Source organism: Chelonoidis abingdonii, chromosome 1, assembly GCF_003597395.2.
Source record: "Chelonoidis abingdonii isolate Lonesome George chromosome 1, CheloAbing_2.0, whole genome shotgun sequence".
In the NCBI taxonomy this organism is placed as follows: Eukaryota; Metazoa; Chordata; order Testudines; family Testudinidae; genus Chelonoidis; species Chelonoidis abingdonii.
In genome coordinates, this window is record NC_133769.1 from 152303630 (window position 1) to 152326039 (window position 22410).

At 49.8% G+C, this 22410-nt stretch overlaps 2 protein-coding genes across 5 annotated transcripts in view; both read right to left on the minus strand.

The window, feature by feature from the left end:
• Positions 1–327: 327 nt before the first annotated feature.
• On the minus strand, positions 328–11712 carry ENO2 (enolase 2). Of its 2 annotated transcripts, XM_032773914.2 has the most exons (13): positions 11482–11712; positions 10201–10306; positions 6484–6585; positions 5043–5138; positions 4716–4774; positions 3852–3921; positions 3262–3395; positions 2862–3084; positions 2010–2207; positions 1692–1893; positions 1067–1175; positions 815–873; positions 328–415 (listed from the first exon to the last, which is right to left on the minus strand). In XM_032773914.2, exons 3-13 carry the CDS (start codon positions 6566–6568, stop codon positions 346–348), a joined length of 1305 nt encoding a protein of 434 aa, XP_032629805.1. In that variant the 5' UTR covers positions 6569–6585; positions 10201–10306; positions 11482–11712; the 3' UTR covers positions 328–345. The 2 variants fall into 2 exon arrangements, with proteins under 2 accessions (XP_032629805.1, XP_032629806.1); XM_032773915.2 differs by lacking the exon at positions 10201–10306.
• An 82-nt stretch (positions 11713–11794) lies between these two features.
• Positions 11795–22410, minus strand: part of LRRC23 (leucine rich repeat containing 23) — a 19313-nt gene continuing 8697 nt past the window's right edge. For all 3 annotated transcript variants that reach the window (XM_032773920.2, XM_032773921.2, XM_032773917.2), the window contains 3 exons: positions 13368–13504; positions 12484–12706; positions 11795–12159 (listed from right to left, as the gene is read on the minus strand). In XM_032773920.2, the coding sequence (XP_032629811.1) occupies positions 12121–12159; positions 12484–12706; positions 13368–13504 (399 nt within the window). In that variant the 3' untranslated portion in view covers positions 11795–12120. The remainder of the gene's footprint in view (positions 12160–12483; positions 12707–13367; positions 13505–22410) is intronic.

The following is a 22410-nucleotide window of genomic DNA, read 5'->3' on the forward strand; positions in this document are numbered from 1 at the left end:
TACCCAAACAGAATGACTGGAACATATCCACACACCGAGAGAAAATACAAACGGTGCACCATCAGACACGCTCACAATACCCCTCAGCAGGAGACAAAGGGAAGCCTCATTCTTATCTTTCCCTTGGGTAATTCCAGCTAGGGAGACCTGCACTCAGGGATTTGAGGAGACCAGCTGGTGCAGAGGAAAAAAGCAAGAGAGGTGCGTGTGTGTGTGTCTGGGTGTGGGTGTGGGTGTAGGTGTAGGTGTGGGTGGGTGAGCCGGGGGGGATGGTGCAGGAAAGGTAGCTTCAGAGTCTGTGCATTGGGAATTGGCTGGGGAGTTGCAGTGTGCCATGGGCAGTGTTCAAAGGACACTTGGGTTACGAAAGTTGTGTCCAGCGAAGCGAGCTTCATCCCCAAGCTCTTCCTCAATCCTGCCAGAGAAAGAAAGAGAGGTAGTGCAACTCAGAGCCTCAATGCGAGGGACCCTTCCTAGGCATGGGGAGCAAGTGCTACACAGCAAGTCATACAAGAGCTTGGAATGGGGCAGAGCAGGAAAACAGGCCACTGTAAGTGTGGTGACTGCGTTGACAGAGACATCATGTCTTGGAGCAGGGAGAGACAAGTCAGCTCTGGGGTGACCGCACCTAGGGTACTGCACTCAGGTCTGGGATCCTTCTTGGTACCAAGGAGACATGCCCATGCTGGCATCCTTAGTCCTGGAGACTCTCTCTCTCCCTGCACTATCAGTTCCTCCGTCCCCAGTGAGTCTGTCCCCTAGCGGAGCCAGAGAGACATTCCCGCCTTTGCATTCTCAGCCCCAGAGCACTCACCTCATAAGCTGGTTGTATTTGGCCAGTCGCTCAGACCTGCAGGGGGCTCCTGTCTTTATCTGTAAAATATTCACCACAAAGCACGGTTTGAGACCCCCCCACACACCCCAGCCTTCCAGCATGGGACCCTGAGGGTGCCCTGAGAGGTAGGAGGAAGATTCATGCTCTATGTTAATTCAGTGCCAGTCTTCACCTCCCCACTTCCTCCCTGAAGCTCTCCATGGCCTGGATTTCAGCTTAGCTGACACATACCTGCCCAGTACACAGGCCCACAACCAGATCAGCAATGAAGGTGTCTTCAGTCTCCCCAGATCGGTGACTCACCATCACTCCCCAGCCATTCTCCTGGGCCAACTTACAGCTGCAGAGAGAAATTAAATAAATGGATCATCCTTCTTGGGCCTCTACCTGCTGGGGATGGGACCCTGACACTCCCAATGCCTAGTGATGGTCCTGGGGACTTTTACCATGGTGATAGGGACCAAGGCTTTCAGAAGCGGTGTGCCGAGTCTTCATTTATTCACTCTAATTTAAGGTTTCGGGTGCCAGTAATGCATTTTAACATTTTTAGGTCTCTTTCTATAAGTCTGTAATATATAACTAAACTATTGTTGTATGTAAAGTAAACAAGGCTTTTAAAATGTTTAAGAAGCTTCCTTTAAAATTAAATTAAAATGCAGAGACTCCTGGACCAGTTGCCAGGACCCGGGCAGTGTGAGTGCCAATGAAAATCAGCTCGTGTGCCGCCTTCGGCACGTGTGCCATAGGTTGCCTACCCCTGGCTCTACCTACACAAAAACTGCCCTGATTTTACTAATCAATGTAAAAATTGCTGTAGTTAGATTGGTGCTGGGAGTAGGTGGCTGGTTGGACTCACGCTTGAATGGCTTCAGTAACTGATCCAATCTGGTTGACTTTGAGCAGGAGGCAGTTGCAGGCTTTTTCCTCAACAGCTCGCTCAATGCGCTTGGGGTTGGTCACTGTCAGGTCATCCCCCACAATCTGAATCCCCACATTGGCTGTGAACTTGGACCAGGCCTCCCAGTCATCCTGATCAAAAGGATCCTCAATGGAGACCACTGCAGAGACAGGGGAAGATGGGTGAGTTAAAGCTGCCCCACTTCCCAATCCACCAGCATGGTGGGGCCACACCTCGGGACATAAGCACTAAGATTCACAAAGCACAGCTGCTCACCTGGGTAATCGTGAACAAAGCTTTGGTAGAGGTCTCCCAGCTCATCGGCAGAGATGCAGCGGCTGGGGTCATCAGGGGATTTGAAGTCCAAATCGTATTTGCCATCGCGGTAGAACTCAGATGCTGCCACATCCATGCCAATGACAATCTTCTCAGTGTAGCCGGCTTTGTCAATGGCTTCCTTGAGGAGTTCCAGAGCTGGGATGGGGAGAGAGACAGAATGAGATTCAGCCATCTGTTTTGTAAAAACTCCTCCCAAACCCCAGATATTCAACTGCCTGAGGGGCAGGACAACTGAAGGCAGTCTGGAAGGAAAGGTCTCTTTCTCGTAAGAGGGGGACAGCAAACTATCCAGGAGTTTGCAGTGGGACAGAGCATGGGGCTGAATATCCCAAGGTCTCATGTTCCAGAGCAGAAAGGAGATAGTCCCTCTCTGAGTGGCTCTGGGGAGACCCCACCTGGCATGCTGAGCCCAGCTATGGGCTTCTCAATGCGAGAAAGAGAGTGACAAGCTGTGGGAGCTGGAGGGGTGAAGTTCTGGGGACTGATTCAAAGAGAAGTAAGGACATGAGAATTGTCTGCTAGTGTGTGAGGGGTGTAAGCCCCAGAAAGAAGGTGTTGTTTAGGGGGACTGAGAATGGAGAGAGATTAAACCAAGGGAAACGATCTTAGGAGCTGTCTTCTGAGGCTGAGGGATCTGTGAGCCTGGGGAGCTGCTGCACCCAGGGACAGGCTGGGGGCCCAGCACCTGAGGAACTAGGAATCAGGTGTCCTGGGGAATTGATGGAGTGGGGGATTGTGAGCCTGCCTTGAGCCTCAGCACGGAGGCTTTGCTCCCTTGATATCTCTCACCTTCGCTGTTCTCCAGGATGTTGGGGGCAAAGCCGCCCTCATCACCCACATTGGTGGCATCCTTCCCATACTTTTCCTTGATGACGCTCTTGAGGTTGTGGTAGACCTCGGCTCCAATGCGCATGGCATCACGGAAGCTTTCAGCCCCCACAGGCAGGATCATGAACTCCTGCATGGCCAGCTTGTTCCCTGCGTGGGAGCCTCCATTGATCACATTGAAGGCCTGGAAAAGTCCAGAAAGAAGCAGAGGGTGAAAATGTCAATATCCCAGCCCAGTACTGGAGAAGGCCTCTGCTTGAAGTCCCCATGTTTCCATATTCCTGGCCTCCCCTCCCTGCCTCCCCAGTTCTCTAAGTCTGTTTGCAAGTGGACTTTGAAGCCAAGGATAGAAGGTTCTTACGGGCACTGGCAGGATGAGGTCGGAGTTCCCAGCCAGGTCAGCGATGTGTCGGTACAGGGGCACATCCTTCTCCGCAGCACCTGCCTTGCACACAGCCAGAGAGACCCCCAGGATTGCATTGGCTCCAAATTTAGCTGTGGACATTCCAAAATCAGGGAGGAATGAATTCTCCAAACATCCTCAGGCCTGCCATGCAGCCCACTGCTATTCCAGCCCTGGGCTCCCCACACAGCTCTGCCAATGCTCCTCTGTCCTGTCCTTCAGCCCCCCTGCTATTCCAGTGTTGGGCTCCCCACACAGCTCTGCCAATGCCCATCAAACCTGCCCTGCAGCCCCCTGCTATTCCAGCCCTGGGCTCCCCTCACAGCTCTGCCAATGTCCCTCAGTCCTGCCCTGCAGCCCCCTGCTATTCCACTGTTTGGCTCCCCACACAGCTCTGCCAATGCCCTTGAGTCCTGCTCTGCAACCCCCTGCTATTCCAGCCTTGGGCTCCCCTCACATTTCTGCCAATGCCCCTCAGTCCTGCCCTGCAGTATCACCCCACACACCTCTACATTTCTATTTCCCATGCCAAAGGAGAGTGGAATTACATTTATTTTCTGTCCCGTCCATCTCTAGCATGAGGTTATCTATCTTCTCTTGATCCACAACAGAGAAGCCCTGCAAAAAGACACATCTGCTAAGAAGGGAAGGTGTGGAAAGCTAAGGGAGGGCTGTGTGTGTAACTGTATAGCACTTCTGTAGCACATGGATTCAGTATACATCACACCTCTGCTCTGGTTGTGAGGAACTCGCTCTGTGGCTGGGCCATGTAGGTTTGCCACCTCTAAGGTACAAAAAAATGGGACGTTCGAGGAGATCCTGAGCCCATAAAACTGGCCAGCTGGCAGTGTGTATTGAGCTTCCTTATAGATTTCCCAGGCCAGCTACCTCAGAAAAGGGATGATCCTGAGTAAACCTGGACAGTGGCTGCCCTACGGCCATAAAGCACTGCCACTGCCTGATGAGGCCACGGAACATGTCATGGGAAATTCAAGATTCTGCACAAACAACATCCAAAGGCCCAGCATTGTGAGTGCCAGGCTGGCTGGGGAAGGGATGATGAGACTAATAAGAATAGGAATGGAGCATCTGGATGAGGAATGAGCAGTGCTCCAAGAGGTGCATGTGTGAAAAAGGGAGAGAGCCTTACAATGAGGGGCAGCTGGAGAGGTGTCAGATCATATTGTAACTGGAGTATGGGGGAGGGCCATATGGAATAAAGCCCCACCCACCCAGTGGAGCAGAGACCTGTCAATTGCACGCCACACACACACAGGGGCCTGGAATCATAGGGAACAGCAATGTGCCAACCCAGTTGGTGAAATGAAGAGAGAAGACAGAGGCAGGAAGAGATTAGAAAGCAAGAGACCAAAGTAAACCTCCCAGAAAGGAGATTAAAGGAAAATCCTTACAGAGCCCAGGAGAGCTGGGGCAATAGTACTGTTGATATGATCCACTGCCTGCAGGACCCCTAGAGAAGGGAAGAGACAGAGACAGCAAGTGAGACAAAGAAAGAGACAGACAGAGATTCAAAGCCTAATTCTCCAGTCAGTCACACCAGCTTTATATTCGTGTGACTCCACTGAGGTCAGGGGAATTATACCAGCACAAAACCGGGAGTGCTGAGTGCGGAATCGGGCCCTCAGAGGGATGGACACACACGCGCACACGCAGCACTGGGGCTATGAAGGTGCCTGAGACTGTTCAGTGAGGGTGAGCAGGAGCTGAAATGTCCCCACCTTTTCCGAGGAATCTGAACTTGTCATTGTCTCGCAGCTCCAGAGCTTCGTAGATGCCAGTGGAAGCACCACTAGGAACTGCAGCACGGAACATGCCTGAGAAAAGGCAAAACATAGGTGTGAAAAGAGAGCAAAGAAGGAAGAAAAAGGGAAGCTTCTAAGCCCCTACGCATCTCGTTTGCCTGTCCTCCTGAATCTAACTTACAGCCCATGAGCTGTTTGGATAGTGGCATTACCCCATAATCTAGGTGGGGAAACTGTGTCGCAAGGAGGGAAAAGGACTCACCCAAGGTCACACAGTGAGACAGTTGCAGAGCCATGTAGACAGCCCAGGTATCCTGACTCCCAGTTCCTCCCTGTGGCGCATGCACTATATCCTACTCCATCTCAGAACTAGAGCTAGAACCCAGAGGGCCTGCTCCTCAGTCTCATACTCAAACAGCTTAGTCTCCACCCCTTCTAGGGGAGTCTGAGTTTGAAGGGTGGCTGACTGGTAATTTCTCCTTTTTTGATCTTTCATTGAATAAAGAAGTGAATGAAACATTCAGCTCTAGAAGCAGACAGAAACCTGACACAAACACAGATACACATGGATACGTGCACAGATATGAACACACAAGAGTATTTGCACATGCATGCATATAAATCTACATTATAAATCTATAAACATGCAAGGCCCATGATCATGCACGTGCCTGAAGATACAGCTAGACTCTGTAAATACCTACTAGACAGAGAAACCCAATTCTGTGACATTGTACAGAAATGGAGGCACACATGCGTGCACTAACATACTCAGGGACAGATAGCTGTTACTGCATACACAGATGCACAACCCAGCATGTACACACAGAAATCAGTAGTTTCATTTCAGTTTCCAGTGAGTATCTCACTCTTGTGCTTGTGTGCTAGCACAACACTGTTTGGACTGTAAACCTCCTGGAGGCTAATGAATATTCACGCTACAGAGCATGCACACATTCACTGGAGAAATCACACACCCCTACCTAGAGATCCAGCCACAAACGCTGATCCTTCAGCTCCAAAACCACAGGCCTCTCCTGCCTCAGCTAACAGAAGCTCTCTCAGAGGCCATGAATTGTATAGGAGGCGCCTTCTCCTCTCTGGGAGCTCAGTGACAGACACAAATGCACACTCACTACACACTTATCAGCACAAACTCATCCACACATTCACTCATTTGATAAGGTTACAACTTTGGGACCCAACTTCTCTTAGTTGTAAATTCACCAGCAGGAATTAAGTGGTCAAGGTCCTAGGTGTTGCAAGGAGAAGGTGCCTGGCTGCTGAAGAAACAAAGCTTATCCAGATTGTGGGTGCTATTTCCTATCTGGCTGCCACAGGACTGAACTAATTCCACTGCCTCTTAGTGCTGGACAGTCCAGACATGCGCAGTCTCCTCCCACCTTGTCACACATACCTTTTTCTGTGTACAAATCCACCTCAATGGTGGGATTCCCACGGGAATCCAGGATCTCCCGGGCATGGATCTTTTCAATGGACATGGTGATCCCGATCTTTCCTGCAGAAGAGTTGGAGATGGGCAGTGGTGGGAAGAGAAACAAGGAAAAAGGCTCAGTTCTGGGTTTCTCTATCGCAGAGGCCTCACATCCTATCTGGGATATGGGGCTCAGCTCTGGGCCCTTCATTCCCAGAAAGACAGTGACAGGTAGGAGGGATCTCAGGCTATGTCTGACTACCCTTGGAGCTGGGGGTGTGATTCCCAGTTCACAGAGACATGTTCAAGCTGATGCACTAAAAACAGTGGTGTAGCAAGGTCAGTGATGAGCAGCAGCACAGGCTAGCCAACCTAAGTACATACCCTCAGGGTCTGGGCACATTTGTACTTGGCCTGGCTAGTCCGGGCCATCACTTGCAACTGCTTATGCTACCATGACCACACTGCTATTTTTAGCACACTAGCTCAAGCAGAGCTGGCACATGTGTGTCTTCCTGAGCTGGGAATCTGTCCCAAGTGTAGATGCAACATTGGAGACAAGCCAGAGAAACGCTTCTGGGGCCGCAGTGGTTGGGTTCTGGGCACAGGTAGGCTAAACCCACCTGGCTCCGGGAAGCCATGGCTAAGGGAAGGACATGCGAACTGCTGGCAAATGCCCGAAGGTGTGATTCGTCAGGGGAGGGGGTTGTTTAGTTCAACACTGTCCAAACTTTTCAGCCTGGAGTCTGAACACATTATTGCAAAACGTTCAGGTGGCCACAACTAATCCCCACCATGTTCTGCTCCTTTCATGCTCAGGCAGCGCAAGGGAACTGCCCTACCCCAGTGGGAGCAGCGTTGGCATAGCTGGTGCCTATATCTCCCTCCACAGAGGCCCTGGCACTTGGGGGGAGGCACAACAGGATGCAGGGGAGGGGCATGGCTGGATCATCCTGGAGCTGTCTCCAGCTGATATATGGTCTCTTGGGAACTGGCCAGCCCCCCCGGCTGCTCTAACCAAGACTGGGACAGAGAATCAAGTCCCTGTAATTGGTCAGTAGTTCTCAGCTTCTCCTTTTCCCCACTCCTGGGCTGCCTAGGCTGGCTATCGGGGAGGGGAGCCACCCATCACTATCCTGCTGTCCCAGGGTTACACACAGCCTGGCAGGGAAAACGGGCAATGGAGCAACCAGAGCTCCTCTCTTCCATCCACTGCAAGGCATTAGGCAAGCAGCCAGGGAAAGCCTAACGGCTGCTGTGTGCTCCCAGCTCAGAGTAGAGCTGGTAATGGGGCTGTAGGGGAAGCAGCGGGAGGCAGCTCTCTCTTCCTTCTGGATCCTGGTTTCTAGTGGAGGAGCTGAGCCAAACACTGCAGTTTTAAATTGCAGGGCACAGCTTAGGGAGCACCTTTGCCATTAAAATTCCTATACACTGTTCTATCCTATGGTCACCCTTGAGGGTCACATTTCAAAGCCTTAAGGTCCACAGGTTGCACACCTTTGCTCTGGGAGGAAAGGGCGAGACTGATACAAGGCAAAGGAACACAGGAATCAGGGCCCTAGCACGGAGGGGTCTGTGAGCCCAGGGGACCATCTCCCCGAGGGAAAGGCCTGGAGCCCCAGCATTAGGGTAAGTGGGCATTAAGGAGCCCCAGGAACGGACTAAGAGGAACGCTCTTGTCTTGCAGCCCGGGGGGAGGAAAGAGGGGTATGGGGCTGGTCCCAGCTTTTAAATCTTTAGTTTTATATGTTAGTCATGCTAATGAGTGTGGTGGGAGGGGGAGGATGGAGGTCTCTTGTATTGCGAGGTTTGGGAGGTGAGGAGGTTTGGAGATTCAGTCACAGCTAACCAGATTTGGGAGCAGAGCAGCTTTGAAGGCTTTGGGTGTCCAGAGAAGCCTTTCCCCCATCCCAGCTTCCCCTTCCCAACAATCTGAGTCCCATGTGTCTTCTCACCTAGCTGCCACCCACCTATTGGCTGCCAGACAAGGTGCCTAGCAATAACTCTAGAGGTGGGCAAATGTTTTGGCCTGAGGGCCACACCTGGGGATAGAAATTATATGGCGGGCCATGAACGCTCACAAAATTGGGAGTTGGGGTGCGGGCTCTGGGGTGGGGCCAGAAATGAGGAGTTCAGCATGTGGGAGGGGGCTCTGGGCTGGGGCAGGGGTGCGGGTGGGAGGGTAAGGGCTCCAGCTGGCGGTGCGGGCTCTGGGGTGCAGGAGGGTGGGACCGAGGGGTTCAGAGGGTGGGAGGGGGATCAGGGCTGGGGCAGGGGGTTGGGGTGCTGGAAGGGGTCAGGGATTCAGGCTCCAGGCGGCACTTACCCCAAGCAGCTCCTGGAAGCAGCGGCATGTCCAGTTCCTCCGTGGAGGCACAGCCAGGCAGCTCTGTGCGCTGCCTCATCTGTAGATGCCACCCCTGCATCTCCCATTGGTTGTGGCTGCTGGCCAATGGGAGCTGCGGGGACGACTCTTGGGGCAGGGGCAGCGTACAAAGCCCCCTTGCTGCCCCTATGCATAGGAGACAGAACGGGGACATGCTGGTGCTTCCGGGAGCCACATGGCGCCACGGCATGCGCGGAGCAGGGCAAGCCCCCAATCTTGCTCCCCAGCAGGAGCTTGAGGGCCGGATTAAAATGTCTGAAGGGCCGGATGTGGTCCCTGGGCTGTAGTTTGCCCAGCCCTGCTCTAGGGAGTGGTACCCTAGGGCAGGGGATGGCAGAATTCAATGCACCATCTCCTCCCCCACCCCTCCGCAAGCCATTGCCCCTTGAATCCCCCCAGTTCCTATTGCTTCCCTTCTCTGCCGCTCTTTATTGCTTCCTCCCTCTTTCCTTCATCACCCTTCCCCTCCTCTCTTGCTCACACAGGTTAAGTCCCCCTTCCCCACACCCAGGGGTAACCAGCTCTGAGTGGGGATATTAAACCCAATCCGAAGCTGAGACCATGGAAAACTCAATTCTCAGTAGATGAGCCCTGCAAAGCCTTTGCACAGGAGACAAATGGCCAGTACAAGGCACAGTGGCGTGGGGGTGGGCAGAGATTTACACCTCGCCAGGGACTGTGTGCAGTACGTGTGGTGGAGGGAGCAGCGGGGAGCGCAGGAGCAGCCCAAACTGGGGGCAGGAGCTGGTCTCAAGCCCATTCTCCTGGTGTCTGGAAATCACAACGTTGTGACAGAAAACGTCTCCAGTGCTGGGAAATCTCAGCCAGTGAAACTGAGAGTCTCCAGAGCCCACGCAGGGCTGTTCTCCCCCTTGCAACTCCTTTCACAACCACCATCTGGGCTGGCATCCCCATCAGCTGCCCTAGCAGCTGCTCTGCAAGCCGAATTTCTCACGCAGACTGTCAGACCCCACAGGTGCTTCCCCCACGGCAGTGCCGTGCGGGTGTGCGTCTCCGTCATGGCAGTGCCCTGGCAGTACCCTAGCAGGCAGCATAAAGGAGAGAGAGGGCAAGGAAGGACAGACCCCACACATGTGAGTTTCCTGATGAGGACACATGAATTGGACTGAACATTTCCCAACCCCTCAGCAGCAACATTGCCAGCTTCATTTCAGACTGTACATTTTCCTCTTCTGCCCAATCCTGCCAAAGGCCACAGAGCAGCTGGCTCAAGGACAGCAAAGGAACCAGACCTCAGCCATGCTGCTTAGCCCCATCACTCTCTCTGTTCCTCTTTCCTCTCCCCTCTGTATCTTTCCTTCCTTGCTTCTTCTGTCTCTCACTGTCCAGTTCTCCACCTCCAAGGCCCCAGATGGAGGAAGAGCCGCACTGGAACTCACAGGCTGCAGCAGTGCTGTCCTGAAAGGAGGTCAGAGACGGATAAGCTGGGATAAGGGATTGGAACAGAGCCACAGCCTGGAACTCATACGCAGCTCAAGAAGAAGAGGGCAGATGTCAGGCTGAAGGATGCACAGGCCCTTGGGAGAGGAAGGCTGGATAGCTTCCGCAAGGAGCAATCACACAGTCCTGGGAGAGGGACTGGTGGCTGGTGGAATGGGTAACGTTGGCAGGACGCTTGCACTGCTGTAGTTCCCCCAGGTTGGCACTGCTTCAAGGAAGTTCACACTGCCAGGACATGGTGTTGTAGAAGCTAACACTGCTGCATCCCTCCATCCCCGGCTTGCTAAGCCAGGCAGTGGCAGGGACTGCCCAATCCTCCTCCCCAGTCCCCAAGCCTGCTGCAGTCCTCCACAACAAAGCACTGTTAGGGCACTGCTGTAAGGCAGCTGGCACTGCTGCAATTCCCCCAGGTGCAGCACTGCTCCCAGGATGCTCACACTGCTGCAGTGCTGGGGCTGCTGCAGTTAGTGCTTGCTTGGCTGCCATCTCTTCCCATCAGTGCCCCCCAGCGGGGTGTGGGGCTGTGAACTATGTGATGTCGCACAAGGCAATTCCCCTTCCTCCCCCTGGGAGGCAGCTCTGTGATGCTGCCAACGCCCTGCTAGACTAGGAAATTAGTCTGATCCCAGGGTTCAGCAAAGCTGGTCCCTCCTGGTTCCCTCTCCCATGAATGATGCTCACCAGCACCTCAGATTAATCCCCCTCCTAGCATCAAGCTCTTTCAGAGACATCAGGAATCAGCTGCCCCCAAGTAAGCTTCTAAACGACAGCTTCTCCCTTGGGTGCCTTTGGGAACACAGCCTACCTCTGGTGGTTGAGCCGTCCCCAAATAAATACCCCATGGAGAGGCACAGCTGTGTTGTCCTGGAGCTCTGTGATGTAGCCCAGATAAGAGCACGACAGGGGGATTGCATGACATTAAAATAAGAAGGAAAGGAGAGAAGCAGAGAAGGGAGAATGCAGGGGGAGGGGAGAGCAGGAGGAGGAAGTGAGGGGAGTTTAGCTAGTTTCTTTGCCTCTCTGCCTGGTCCCTTTCTCTAAGGACCCAAATGCTGGGGGGTGCTGGGGGCCTCCCAGGATGGGGAATGTAGAGATGCACAAGGGGGGATGTTGGATGTAAGGGAGACACTTACCTTCCTAAGGCAGGTGTGAGCAAGAGACTGAGAAAGTGCTGCTGGAAGAAGGAGGAGGATGGAGCTGAGAAAGGATGTAGGAGCAGGACCTCAAGGGGAGATGATGTGTCCTCTAAGCCAACGGCAGCAGCAGCAGCAGGATGGAGACGCCCCTGATAGGGCCGAGACAGCAGCATGTGACCCAGAGCTGCGATGAGTCAGGATTTAGAAGAAGCTTTGCAAACAGCACGTAGGGGATGGAGAGAATGAGCTAGAGACACAAAAGGAGAGGAGAGGAGAGGGGTCCAGGATAATCAACTTCACTCACTCCGGATTCATTAATTCTTTTTATTCAAAGCAGAAAATATTGCAGGAGCTTCAGGCTCCATAATTCAAACTGCACAAACCTTAACTGTCCCTCCTTCTCCTTGGGCCTGTGAGGAGCAGAGCCTGTGCTGTACTGACTGCAATAGAGCTGCATTCCCTTAGGCGGCACAGAGGGGTGTCTGAAACCAACTTCTCCCAGGAGAGACAGGGAGTGTGGGCAAAGAAAAGGTCTCTAAGGGCCAATTACATGGAGCCGTACACGCTAGTCCTGCTCCCTGGCCAACCTCCTCCTGCCCCACAGAGTTCTAAGGGACTCTAGGGGCAACTGGAGGGTCACTCAGTCACTTCCCCTTGGGCAGATTCCTCCATTTCCTGAGGGAAAAAGAGAAAAGGGAGAGGTTAACAAGGATGGTTCCAGGTGTGGGGTAGGCGGCCCTATAATTCTTCTGACTGTTTTCTCAATGCTAACCCTTTCATTAGCTAAGGCTAATGGCTCAGGCCATTTTGTATGGCAGATGTGATGCAGCATGTTTCAGAAGATGTTTCACACACTGTACTCTCTCCTGGGGCTCTACTTTAGGCTTTCTTTTTTCCCCTTAATCTAAAGAAAAGACACTCAGACTGAAAATCTCTAGTCTTTCTCCTTTCCAAGTCTCTTCCCACCACAGCCTCCCACCTCGCTTCCCCTGCTCTAACCTGCTCCTCATCTCGGCGTCGCTGCCGCGTCTCCTCGGCCTCTGCCCGCTCATCTTCCTCAAAGAAATCCTTGTCGAGACGCTCAAGATGGGGAAGCAGCACCAGAGCCTCCATCCGGTATTCACTTTCATCCGAACAGGGATTGTCCATCAGCACCAGTGCCCGCAGCATAGGCAGAACCTGCAGCTTTGCCATCTCCTGAAGGTTCAGAATCCCGTTCCCCCTGCAGAAAGGGGTGCGTGTGGGAAAACAGGGAGAGAGAATAACTATTTATTGAGATCCCCCAGTAAAAATAACTATAAAGTGACTGAACAGACATGACCCACTAAAGAGCCTCATCAGCAAACAGCCCTGAGCACCTGGGGCTCCCCAAACTGAGAGAGACAAGAAAGAAAGACCTTCCCCTCTCTAGATTTCCTTAGGTGTCTCCTCTGTGTACAGACAGCCCTTTGGATCAACCAGTGTCATCGCCTCCCCTGTATAGCAAATACCTAGGAGAAAAGGGTATTTGCAATCAACAGGGTACTGAAGGGGGCAGGGCGGAGGGACCAAAGAGGATTTTAGCAAAGAGTACAAGGTGCAGCAGGGCAGATCCGAGATGGACATGTAGGGGCCAATCTCTCTGAAGGAACACAGTGGCAAAGAGAGGCATCCTAAAGTGGTTGAGGAATCAGAGCACTGGGGCCCATCAAGGTGGCTTAACCTGGGCCTTAGAAATCAGTGGGCTGGGAAGACCAACCGAGCCCCACCTGCTGGTGAAGACTGGTGTCTCCAAAGCAGCTAACTTGACATGCTTTGAGGAGAGCAGTCCCATTGCCCACTGGGGGTTCCCAGCACTCTCCAGAGGGGTCTCCAGAGCCAAAGTTGATCAGGGGAGGACCCACCGCAGATTGAGGTACTGCAGACACTTCATGCTCTTAGAGAAGCCATCCAGAGTCACAAGCCTGTTGTCACGCAGATGCAGGGTCGTAAGCTGGACCAGTTCCTCCAGGCCCTCAAGGTGGGTAATGAAGTTTTGGGCCTGAGCACCAGGAAGGGAGAGGAGAGATTGGGATGAGAGAAGGAAAGAAAGTTGGAGAAAGGGAGCAGAGAATCAGAATAATGTTATAGTGATAAAATCCCTTTCACTTTCCACATACTCATCACCCTCAGTGTACTCTTCTAAAGTGCACCCTTCTCTGGGGTGGGGCACAACAACTGTTTAACAACCCAACAACAGTGCTGTGTAATGACTTAGGATAGGAGATCCAGTGGAATACTGTTTCCAATAGAAGCTGCAGGAAAATTTTTAGGAATAATGAGTCCCGCAGGGGGCTGGGGCACATAACTTGAGAGGAGAGGCTGAGGGAACTGGGCTTGTTTAGTCTGCAGAAGAGAAAAGTGAGGGGGGATTTGATAACAGCCTTCAACTGCCTGAAGGGGGGTTCCAAAAAGCATGGAGCTCGGCTGTTCTCAGTGTTGGCAGATGACAGAACAAGGAGCAATGGTCTCAAGTTGCAGTGGGGGAGGTCTAGGTTGGATATTAGGAACCATCCTACTAGGAGGGTGGTGAAGCACTGGAATGGGTTACCTAGGGAGGTGTTGGAATCTCCTTCCCTAGGAGTTTTTTAAGGCCCAGCTTGACAAAGCCCTGGCTAGGATGATTTAGTTGGGGTTGGTCCTGCTTTGAACAGGGGGTTGGACTAGATGATCTCCTGAGGTCCCTTCCAACCCTGATATTCTATGATTCTATGATTGAGACTAAAATAATCTGAGTTGGGATTTGAGTATGAGGCTTACACTCTGACTTGGGCAAAGGGATAGGGGATCTTTGACGCCTACAAGGACCCAAGAAAAATGTTTTGTGAAAGACTTAACCTCCAGGAGCATTATGCTGAGGCAATGGGGCCAGGACTGACTCCAAGGGAAGAATGTCCCCTACTGAGTAACCCACACCACTCCCTGCAGCACAGTGGCCCCTAGAATTACACTGGGGCATTGAGATCATTACTGATTAGAGAACAGAGTGAGCCCTACGGTTCACCCACAGCACTACCAGCACAGTGCCCCCTACCACAGCAGTACCCAATCTGTGGCCTTGGGTTCTAAATTATCACTCTATGTCTTTGATTATGAATTGAAAATGTGTTTGCAGGGTCACAGAGCTTGCCAGGCTGGATCAGCCCAGTGGGCCATCTAGTCTGCCATCCTTGCCTTTGACAGTGGCCAGAAACAGACACTTCAGAGGCAGGGGTAAGAAAACTGCAAGAGCCAAATGTGAGATAATCTGCCCCCAGGGATGGTTTAAACCCTGAAACAGGGAAGTGTTATGTTCCTTCCAATTTTTTGTAGGCTTCACTGTTATAACTGGATATTTTGTTATCCATATAAATGTCCAGTCCCTCTTTGAATCTTGCTAAGTGCTTGGCTTCAACAACTACCTCTGTCAATAAATTCCATGGTCTAATCACATGTTGTGTGAAAAAATATTTCCTTGTATTGGTTTTTAATTTGCCACCTTTCAATGCCATTGAATGTCTCATTGTTCTTGTGTTAGGTGACAGGGAGAACAGAAGTTTCTGATTTATTTTGTCTAGGCTAGTCATTATTACAGTGATAGGGACAGTTTGGAGAAGAGGGGGAAAAATAGGTGAAGCTTGTGGGGAAACGGACAGAAGAATCGGTGCCCACTAGAGCACACTCCCTTCCAGAACCTGGATGGAATCCAAGATTCCTCACCATTTGTCTGCTGTCAACAAACATCTGTGAAACCCACTGAGAAATGTGAAAACATAAGAACGGCTACAGTGGGTGAGACCAATGGTCCATCTAGCCCACTATCCTGTCTTTCAACAGTGGCCAATGCCAGGTGCCCCAGAGGAAATGAACAGAACAGGCAATCATTGAGTGATCCATCCTGCCCAGCTTCTGGCAGTCAGAGGCCAAGGACACCCAGAGCATGGGGCTGCATCCCTGACTATCTTGGCTAATAGCCATTGATGGACCTATCCTCCATGAACTTATCTAAATATTTTTTTAACCCCATTATAGTTTTGGCCTTCACAACATCCCTTGGCAATGAGTTCCACAGGTTAGCTCTCCATTGTGTGAAGAAGTACTTCCTTTTGTTTGTTTTAAACCTGCTGCCTATTAATTTCATTGGCCACGTCTAGACTACCCGCCGTATCGGCGGGTTAAAATCGATTGCTCGGGGATCGATATATCGTGTCTCATCTAGACATGATATATCGATCCCTGAGCGCGCTTATATCGATTCCGGAACTCCACCAACACAAACGGAGTTCTGGAATCGACATGGCGAGCCACGGACATCGATCCCGCGCAGTCAGGACGGGTGAGTAAATCGATTTTAGATATTTGACTTCAGCTACATTATTCACGTAGCTGAAGTTGTGTATCTAAAATCGATTTTCCCCCGTAGTGTAGACCAGCTCATTGTGTGACCCGGGTTCTTATGTTGTGTTAAGGAGTAAATGATACTTCCTTATTCAGCTAGTGAGCAGGAGCAGCTAACAGGGGAGTTTTGCAAGAGAATTCTCCAGGTGAAGGAGGAGCGATTACATGACCTTTGGGGTAAGTTTGTTGTCTGTAGTGTGTGTGTTTGTGGTGTGTTTGCTGCTTGCCTGAAATATACCATGTGGTCTGTTTGTTTGGGGGACCATGTGTTGACCATGTGTGTGCTGAGCCTAGCAGCCTGCGAGGCAAGGCTGAGAGCTTCTTAATGAGGCTTTGATCCCTAAACCCTTTAGCACCCATCAACCCTTAACCAGGGATTGGGACTGCTCAGGAAGACTAGGGCTTTAAAAAGCCTGCTTCTAAGTGACCAGAGGAGCTAGTGAACAGGAGCAGCTAACAGGGGAGTTTTGCAAAGGAGTGTGAGCCAGGGGGCTAGATACACTTAACATTCTTTAAACTTAAAGCCAAACGCCCCCCGATAAAAACAAAACAACAACAAAGGAATGAGCTGCAGGAGGAAAAAGAGAATGCAGGCAGAAGTCCAGCAACAGAGTGGGAGTTACCCAGTTTATTGCACCCAATGCAGCATGTATGATTACCTGCCCTATGGGCAGGTGGTGTATGTGTGCATTCGGTGCAAGGAGCTCCTGGTCCTCAGAGACTGTGTATGGGCTTTGGAGACCAGAGTGGCTGAACTGGAGGATTAAGGGCTGGCTGAAAGCCAACAGGTTTGGAGGAGCATATGGTTTGGACAGAGACATCCCTTAGAGAAGGATCTATTAATGGATATTCTTTATGTCCTAATAAGGAGGAGAGGATGGAAAATGATAGAACACAGGTAGGATCTGATGAGAAACAGTCAAATGAAAAAGAGTCCCATTCAATTACATCATATAATGGCAGACAGCTAAAAAGTGACAAGTTTTTAAAGTGCTTATATACCAGTGTTAGGAGTCTAAGTAATAAGATGGGTGAACTAGAGTGCCTCATTTTAAATGAGGATATTGATATAACAGGCATCACAGAAACTTGGGGAAGTGAGGATAATCAATGGGACACAGTAATACCTGGGTACAAAATATACTGGAGGAACAGAACAGGTTGTGCTGATGGGGGAAAGGCACTGTATGTGAAAGAAAGCATAGAATCAAATGAAGTAAAAATCTTAAATGAAACAAATTGTACCATAGAATCTCTATGGATAGTAAGTAATTCCATGCTCTAATAATAAGACTATAATGGGAACCACGGCCAATGGAAGCTGCAGGGGCAGTGCCTACGGACGGGGCAGCACACGGAACTGCCTGGCCACGCCTCTGCGTAGGAGCCAGAGGGGGAACATGCCGCTGCTTCTGGGAGCTGCTTGAGGTAAGCACGCCCAGAGTCTGCATCCCTGACCCCCCCTCCCGCCCTCTGAATCCCTCAGTCCCAGCCCAGAGCACACTTCTGCACTCCCAATCCCTCACCCCCGGCCCCACGCCAGAGCCTGTACCCCCAGTCAGAGCCCTCACCTGCACCCCTAATATCATGAGCATTCATGGCCCACCATACAATTTCCATACTCAGATGTGGCCCTCGGACCAAAAAGGTTGCCCACCCCTGACATAGAGGATGGCAACTTATACTGCTATCGGTTACTCTGTTAACTGAAGTGGCAGAGGTCTGTGCAATGAATCCAAAGGTTCCAACTTTGCTGATGACACCCCACATTAAAAGAACATTGTTAAGGTTGCACTCAAAAGTTAAGAAATGCTATAATTAAAACTGTCTGTGCAAACTGAGTTCAGCTCCCCTTATACAGGGATGGCTTTAGCTTTTTTGCTGCCCCAAGCACGGCAGGCAGGCTGCCTTCGGCGGCATGCCTGCGGGAGGTCCCCGGTCTTGTGGATTCGGTGGTGTGCCTGTAGGAGGTCCCCAGTCCAACAGCTTTGGTATAGCCACCACCGAATCCGCAGGATCAACAAACCTCCCGCAGGCATGCTGCCGAAGGGAGCCTTACTGCTGCCCTCACAGGGACCGGCAGGGCGCCCCCCGTGGCTTGCTGCCCAGGCACGTGCTTGCTGTGCTGGTGCCTGAAGCCAACACTGCCCTTATACATATGCATTATATTACAATCTTCAATGACATGATCACATACTATTTTTTCCACAGAACCACTGCTTCATTCAGTGCACAGGATCGCTGGTGCTCAGAGAGTAAATCAGAGGAAAGGAGGCTGTTTTCCGTAGGACCCCTACCCTGTTTGTTGCAGAAATTGGAAGGCATGTACTGAAGGAAGCACAGGGTTGCAGGAAGAGAAAGGAGAATCTTATGGTTAAGGCTGCATTGGAGAATTGGATTTTAGCCCTGTCTCTGCCACAGAGTTCCTGTGTGATGCTGGCAAATCACTTCAGCCAGACTTTTCACAGGTGGTCACTAACTGTATGTTCCTCATTTTCAGGGGTCTGATTTGAGACCTGGGTGCTGATCAGCAGAAGTGCTGAGTGCTCATATCTGCGACTGAAGTCAATGTGAGTTCCGCTTTGAGATTAGTGAGACATGATTTTCATTTGTAGAATACATTTGGTTAGACCCTATCAACTCATGATCTTCCAGGTGTTCTATTATTCTCCTTTTAATTATAATTTCAACCAATTTGCCAGGCACAGAAATAAGGCTCACTGGGATGTAATTCCCTGGATCACCCCTTGAATATTTTAGATACAACATTTGCTACCTTCCAGTCTTCTGGAGCAGTGTCTGATTTTAATTAGAAATTGTATATTATTGCTAGTAACTCAACCATTTCATTCTTGAGCTCCTCCAGCACTCTTGGGAGTAATCATCTGGGCCTGGGGACATATTACTGTTTAATTTATCAATTTATTCCAAAACCTCCTCTACTGACACCTCAGTCTGGGACTATTCCTCAGATTTATCTCCTAAAAAGAATGGCTGGGGTGTGGGGCTCTCCCCCACATCTTCAACAGTGAAATCCAACGCAAAGAATTAATTTCGATTCTTTGTAACAGCCTTGTCTTCCTTGAGTGCTCCTTTAGCACCTTGATCACCCAGTGGCCCCACTGACTGTTTGGGAAACGTCCTGCTTCTGATATAATTAAAAAAAAATTGCTGTTAGTTTTTGTCTCTTTAACTAGTTGCTCTTCAAATTATTTCTTGGGCTGCTTTATTATACTTTTATGCTTGATTTGCTAGGGGCTGTGCTCCTTTCTATTTTCCTCAGTAGGATTTGATTTCCAGTTTTTGAAGAATGCCTTTTTGCCTCCAACCACCTCTTCGACTCTGCTGTTGGGTCATGGTGGAATTTTTTTTCTTCTCTTACTGTTTGTTATTATTTGGGGTATACATTTAGTTTGAGCTTCTATTATAGTGTTTTAAAATCATTTCCATGCAGTTTGCAGCCATTTCATCCTTGTGACTGTACCTTTTAATATCTGTTTAACTAGCTTCTGCATTTTTGTGTAGTCCTCCTTTCTGAAATTAAATGCTGCTGTGTTAGCTTTCTCTGGCACTTCCCCTCTACAACGATGTGAAGTTTAATTACATTATGGTCGCTATTAAGAAGTGATTCAGCTATATTCACCTCTTGGACCAGATCCTGTGCTCCACTTAGGACTAAATCAAGAATTGCCTCTCCCTTTGTAGGTTCCAGGACTAGCTGCTCCCAAGAAGCAGATATTAATATTGTTGCTGCATCCCATCCTGAGGTGACATGCACCTACTCAATATGGAGTGAAGTTCTGGAACAGCCTTCCATGGGGAGTAGTGGGGGCAAAAGACATATCTGGTATGATAGGATAGTTTAATTTTGGCAATTGATCTTTGATTATCAGCAGATAAGTCTGCCCAAAGGTCTGTGATGGGATGTTGGATGGGATGGGATGGGACCTGAGTTACTGCGGAGAATTCTTTCCTGAGTACTGGCTGGTGAGTCTTGCCCACATGCTCAGGGTTTAGCTGATCACCATATTTGGGGTCGGGAAGGAATTTTCCTCCGGGGCAGATTGGCAGAGGCCTGGAGGTTTTTTGCCTTCCTCTGCAGCGTGGGGCATGGGTCAACTGCTGAATGGATTCTCTGCAGCTTGAGGTCTTCAAACCACAATTTGAAGACTTCAATAACTCGGACATAAGTTAGAGGTTTTGTTATAGGAATGGATGGTGGGTTTCTGTGGCCTGCTTTGTGGCAGGAGGTTCAGACTAGATGATCATATTGGTCCCTTCTGAAACTATGAGTCTATGGAGATAGTTGAAAACCCCATGATATTTTCGCCTTTGTAGGCTTCTCTAATGTCTCTGAGCATTTCATAAATGCACCTTCATCATCCTGGTCAAAGGTGGGCAGTAGTATATTTGTTACTGCTATCCCTTCTTGTTCAAGCACGGAATTTCCTATCCACAGAGATTTTATAGTACAGTTTTGATTCATATAAGATTTTTAACATACATATAGTGCAACCTCCCCCACCAGCAACAACCTATTCTGTTGTTCTGTGTATTTGTACCTGAATTACTGTGTCGCTTGATTATTTTCATTCCACCAGTTTCTGTAATGACTATTATATCAATGTCCTCATTTAATGCCAGGTACTCTAGTCCCTATAGATATTAACTTCCAGCATCCTGTGTATAGACACCATCGTGTCTAATAGGGAGATGCCCTCTTTTAGGAGACCCAATAGGGGAGGTAAAGGAGCTGTGTCTGATCATTGTTGCTAGGCAGATTAAGCACTCCAGAAGCTTCTGGAATAGGTGGGTAGTTTGGTTCTGCTTCAATAGGTCCTTGCGGAGTCAGAACTCCATGAGGGCAATCGGGCTTTCCTGGGAGCCACCTGCGTGCTCCCAACCAGAGCCCGGCCAGGCGGGCCACGCCGTGTGGTGAGGCTCGAGGGCCAGCTAAATGGTAGCTGCCCACCCCTGTTGACTAGCAGACTGTCTAGATTTGGTGACCAAGACTCTAACCAGACTTAGGTGATCAAAACCTAAGCTTTGGGGAACTTTCAGTTTCTTCTCACTGTATTTCTGTTGGGACTGACCTGTTCAGATTTTAATTTGTTTTGTTTATTTATGCTTATGCATAACTGTGAAAGTAATGTCTGTGGATTATAAAATAGCCGTGTCATGTTGTAAAAATTAGATTATAAAAGCTTATGATAAAAAGGTTATTTAATTAATTCATTTCTTTAGTTCCTTTTGGGACTTGAAGGTGGGGAGGTTGACCCTGTGCAATCCTTGCTGAAAACCCTGAGAGACTGAACTCTGGGTCTCTAGCTACTCTTCTGTGGGAGTTGGGTTTTTTTAGGTACTGGAGAAGGGTAATGAAGTGAACTCTAGCCCCCCCAAAGGTTAATAAGCACTTGTACATTTTGTCAATATTCAGCTACTTGCCTCTTGTGTTCTATTTAAATGGAACTCTTTTGTGTGTGTTTGCTCCTCACTAGCTCCTACCTGCACTTCACTAACTTCTTCCTATCCTCTTTACTAGGATATTGAGCCCCCTTTAATAAACTCCTCTCTAAGAGGTGTCTCTGCCCAAACTGTTTCCTCCTCCTGCCTCCATCGGCTTTCTCCAGTCATTAGTTTACAAAATCCTCTCAAGCTTTTTAATTTTACATGCCAGCAATCTGGTTCCCTTTTGGTTTAGGTAAAGCCCATTCTCCCTATATGGGCTCCTCCTTTCCTAAAAGCTTTCCAGTTACTAATAAACTTAAAACCTTCCTTCCTACGCCATCGCCTCCTCCATCCTTTTTTTTTTTTTTTTTTTAGGTAGTATCCTTGTCAAATCTAAGGACTTTACTTTGTTTACTTTTAACTTCGGGTCTTTGACTAATCTTATTTTACTGAAATCTCCCTTTACAAAGCTTAGGGTAACTCACTGTATCACTTTTTGTTGCCCTACCTGCCCCTTGGATGTTGAACCTAATTATACTGTAGTCACTATTACTCAGTGGCTAGCTCCTGTCACTGAATATTACTTAGGACTAAGTTAAGAATAGTTTCTCCTCCTGGCTACTCTAGCTCTAGCTGTTCCAAGATGCAATCCTTTCAAGTGCTGACAAGTTCCTTCTCTGACCTATCAGTCCTCAGTCTCAAAGAAAACCTGCACAGCACTTTCAAAACTGGGGGTTGGAATCAGCCCTATCACTGTCAGGGAGAAGGAAGACAGCATCATCTCCCTAAATGCCTCACACTTCATATCCTGCACCTACTGAAGATCAGGGCGATGGGTGGGTGCAAACCTGCCCACATATAAAGCCCCTCCCTCATCTTAAGGGGAGGAACTACTGGATCCAAAGCTCAAATGATTCCAGAGACAACAAAGGGGGGAAAGAAAGGATGGGAGTGCAGGTATCCAGAGTGGGTAACATACCTTACAGCCTTCCAAGGGGAGTAGTGAGGGCAAAAGACATATCTGGCTTCAAGGCTAAGCTTGATAAGTTTATGGAGGGGATGGTATGATGGGATAGCCTAATT

Coding starts and splice junctions, on each gene's coding strand:
- ENO2 (XM_032773915.2), bottom strand. CDS start 6,568: ATGTCCATTGAAAAGATCCATGCCCGGGAGATCCTGGATTCCCGTGGG. Junction 5,139..6,483: donor GGATTTGTACACAGAAAAAG/GTATGTGTGACA, acceptor GCCTTTTCTCAG/GCATGTTCCGTGCTGCAGTT. Junction 4,775..5,042: donor GTTCAGATTCCTCGGAAAAG/GTGGGGACATTT, acceptor TCCCTTCTCTAG/GGGTCCTGCAGGCAGTGGAT.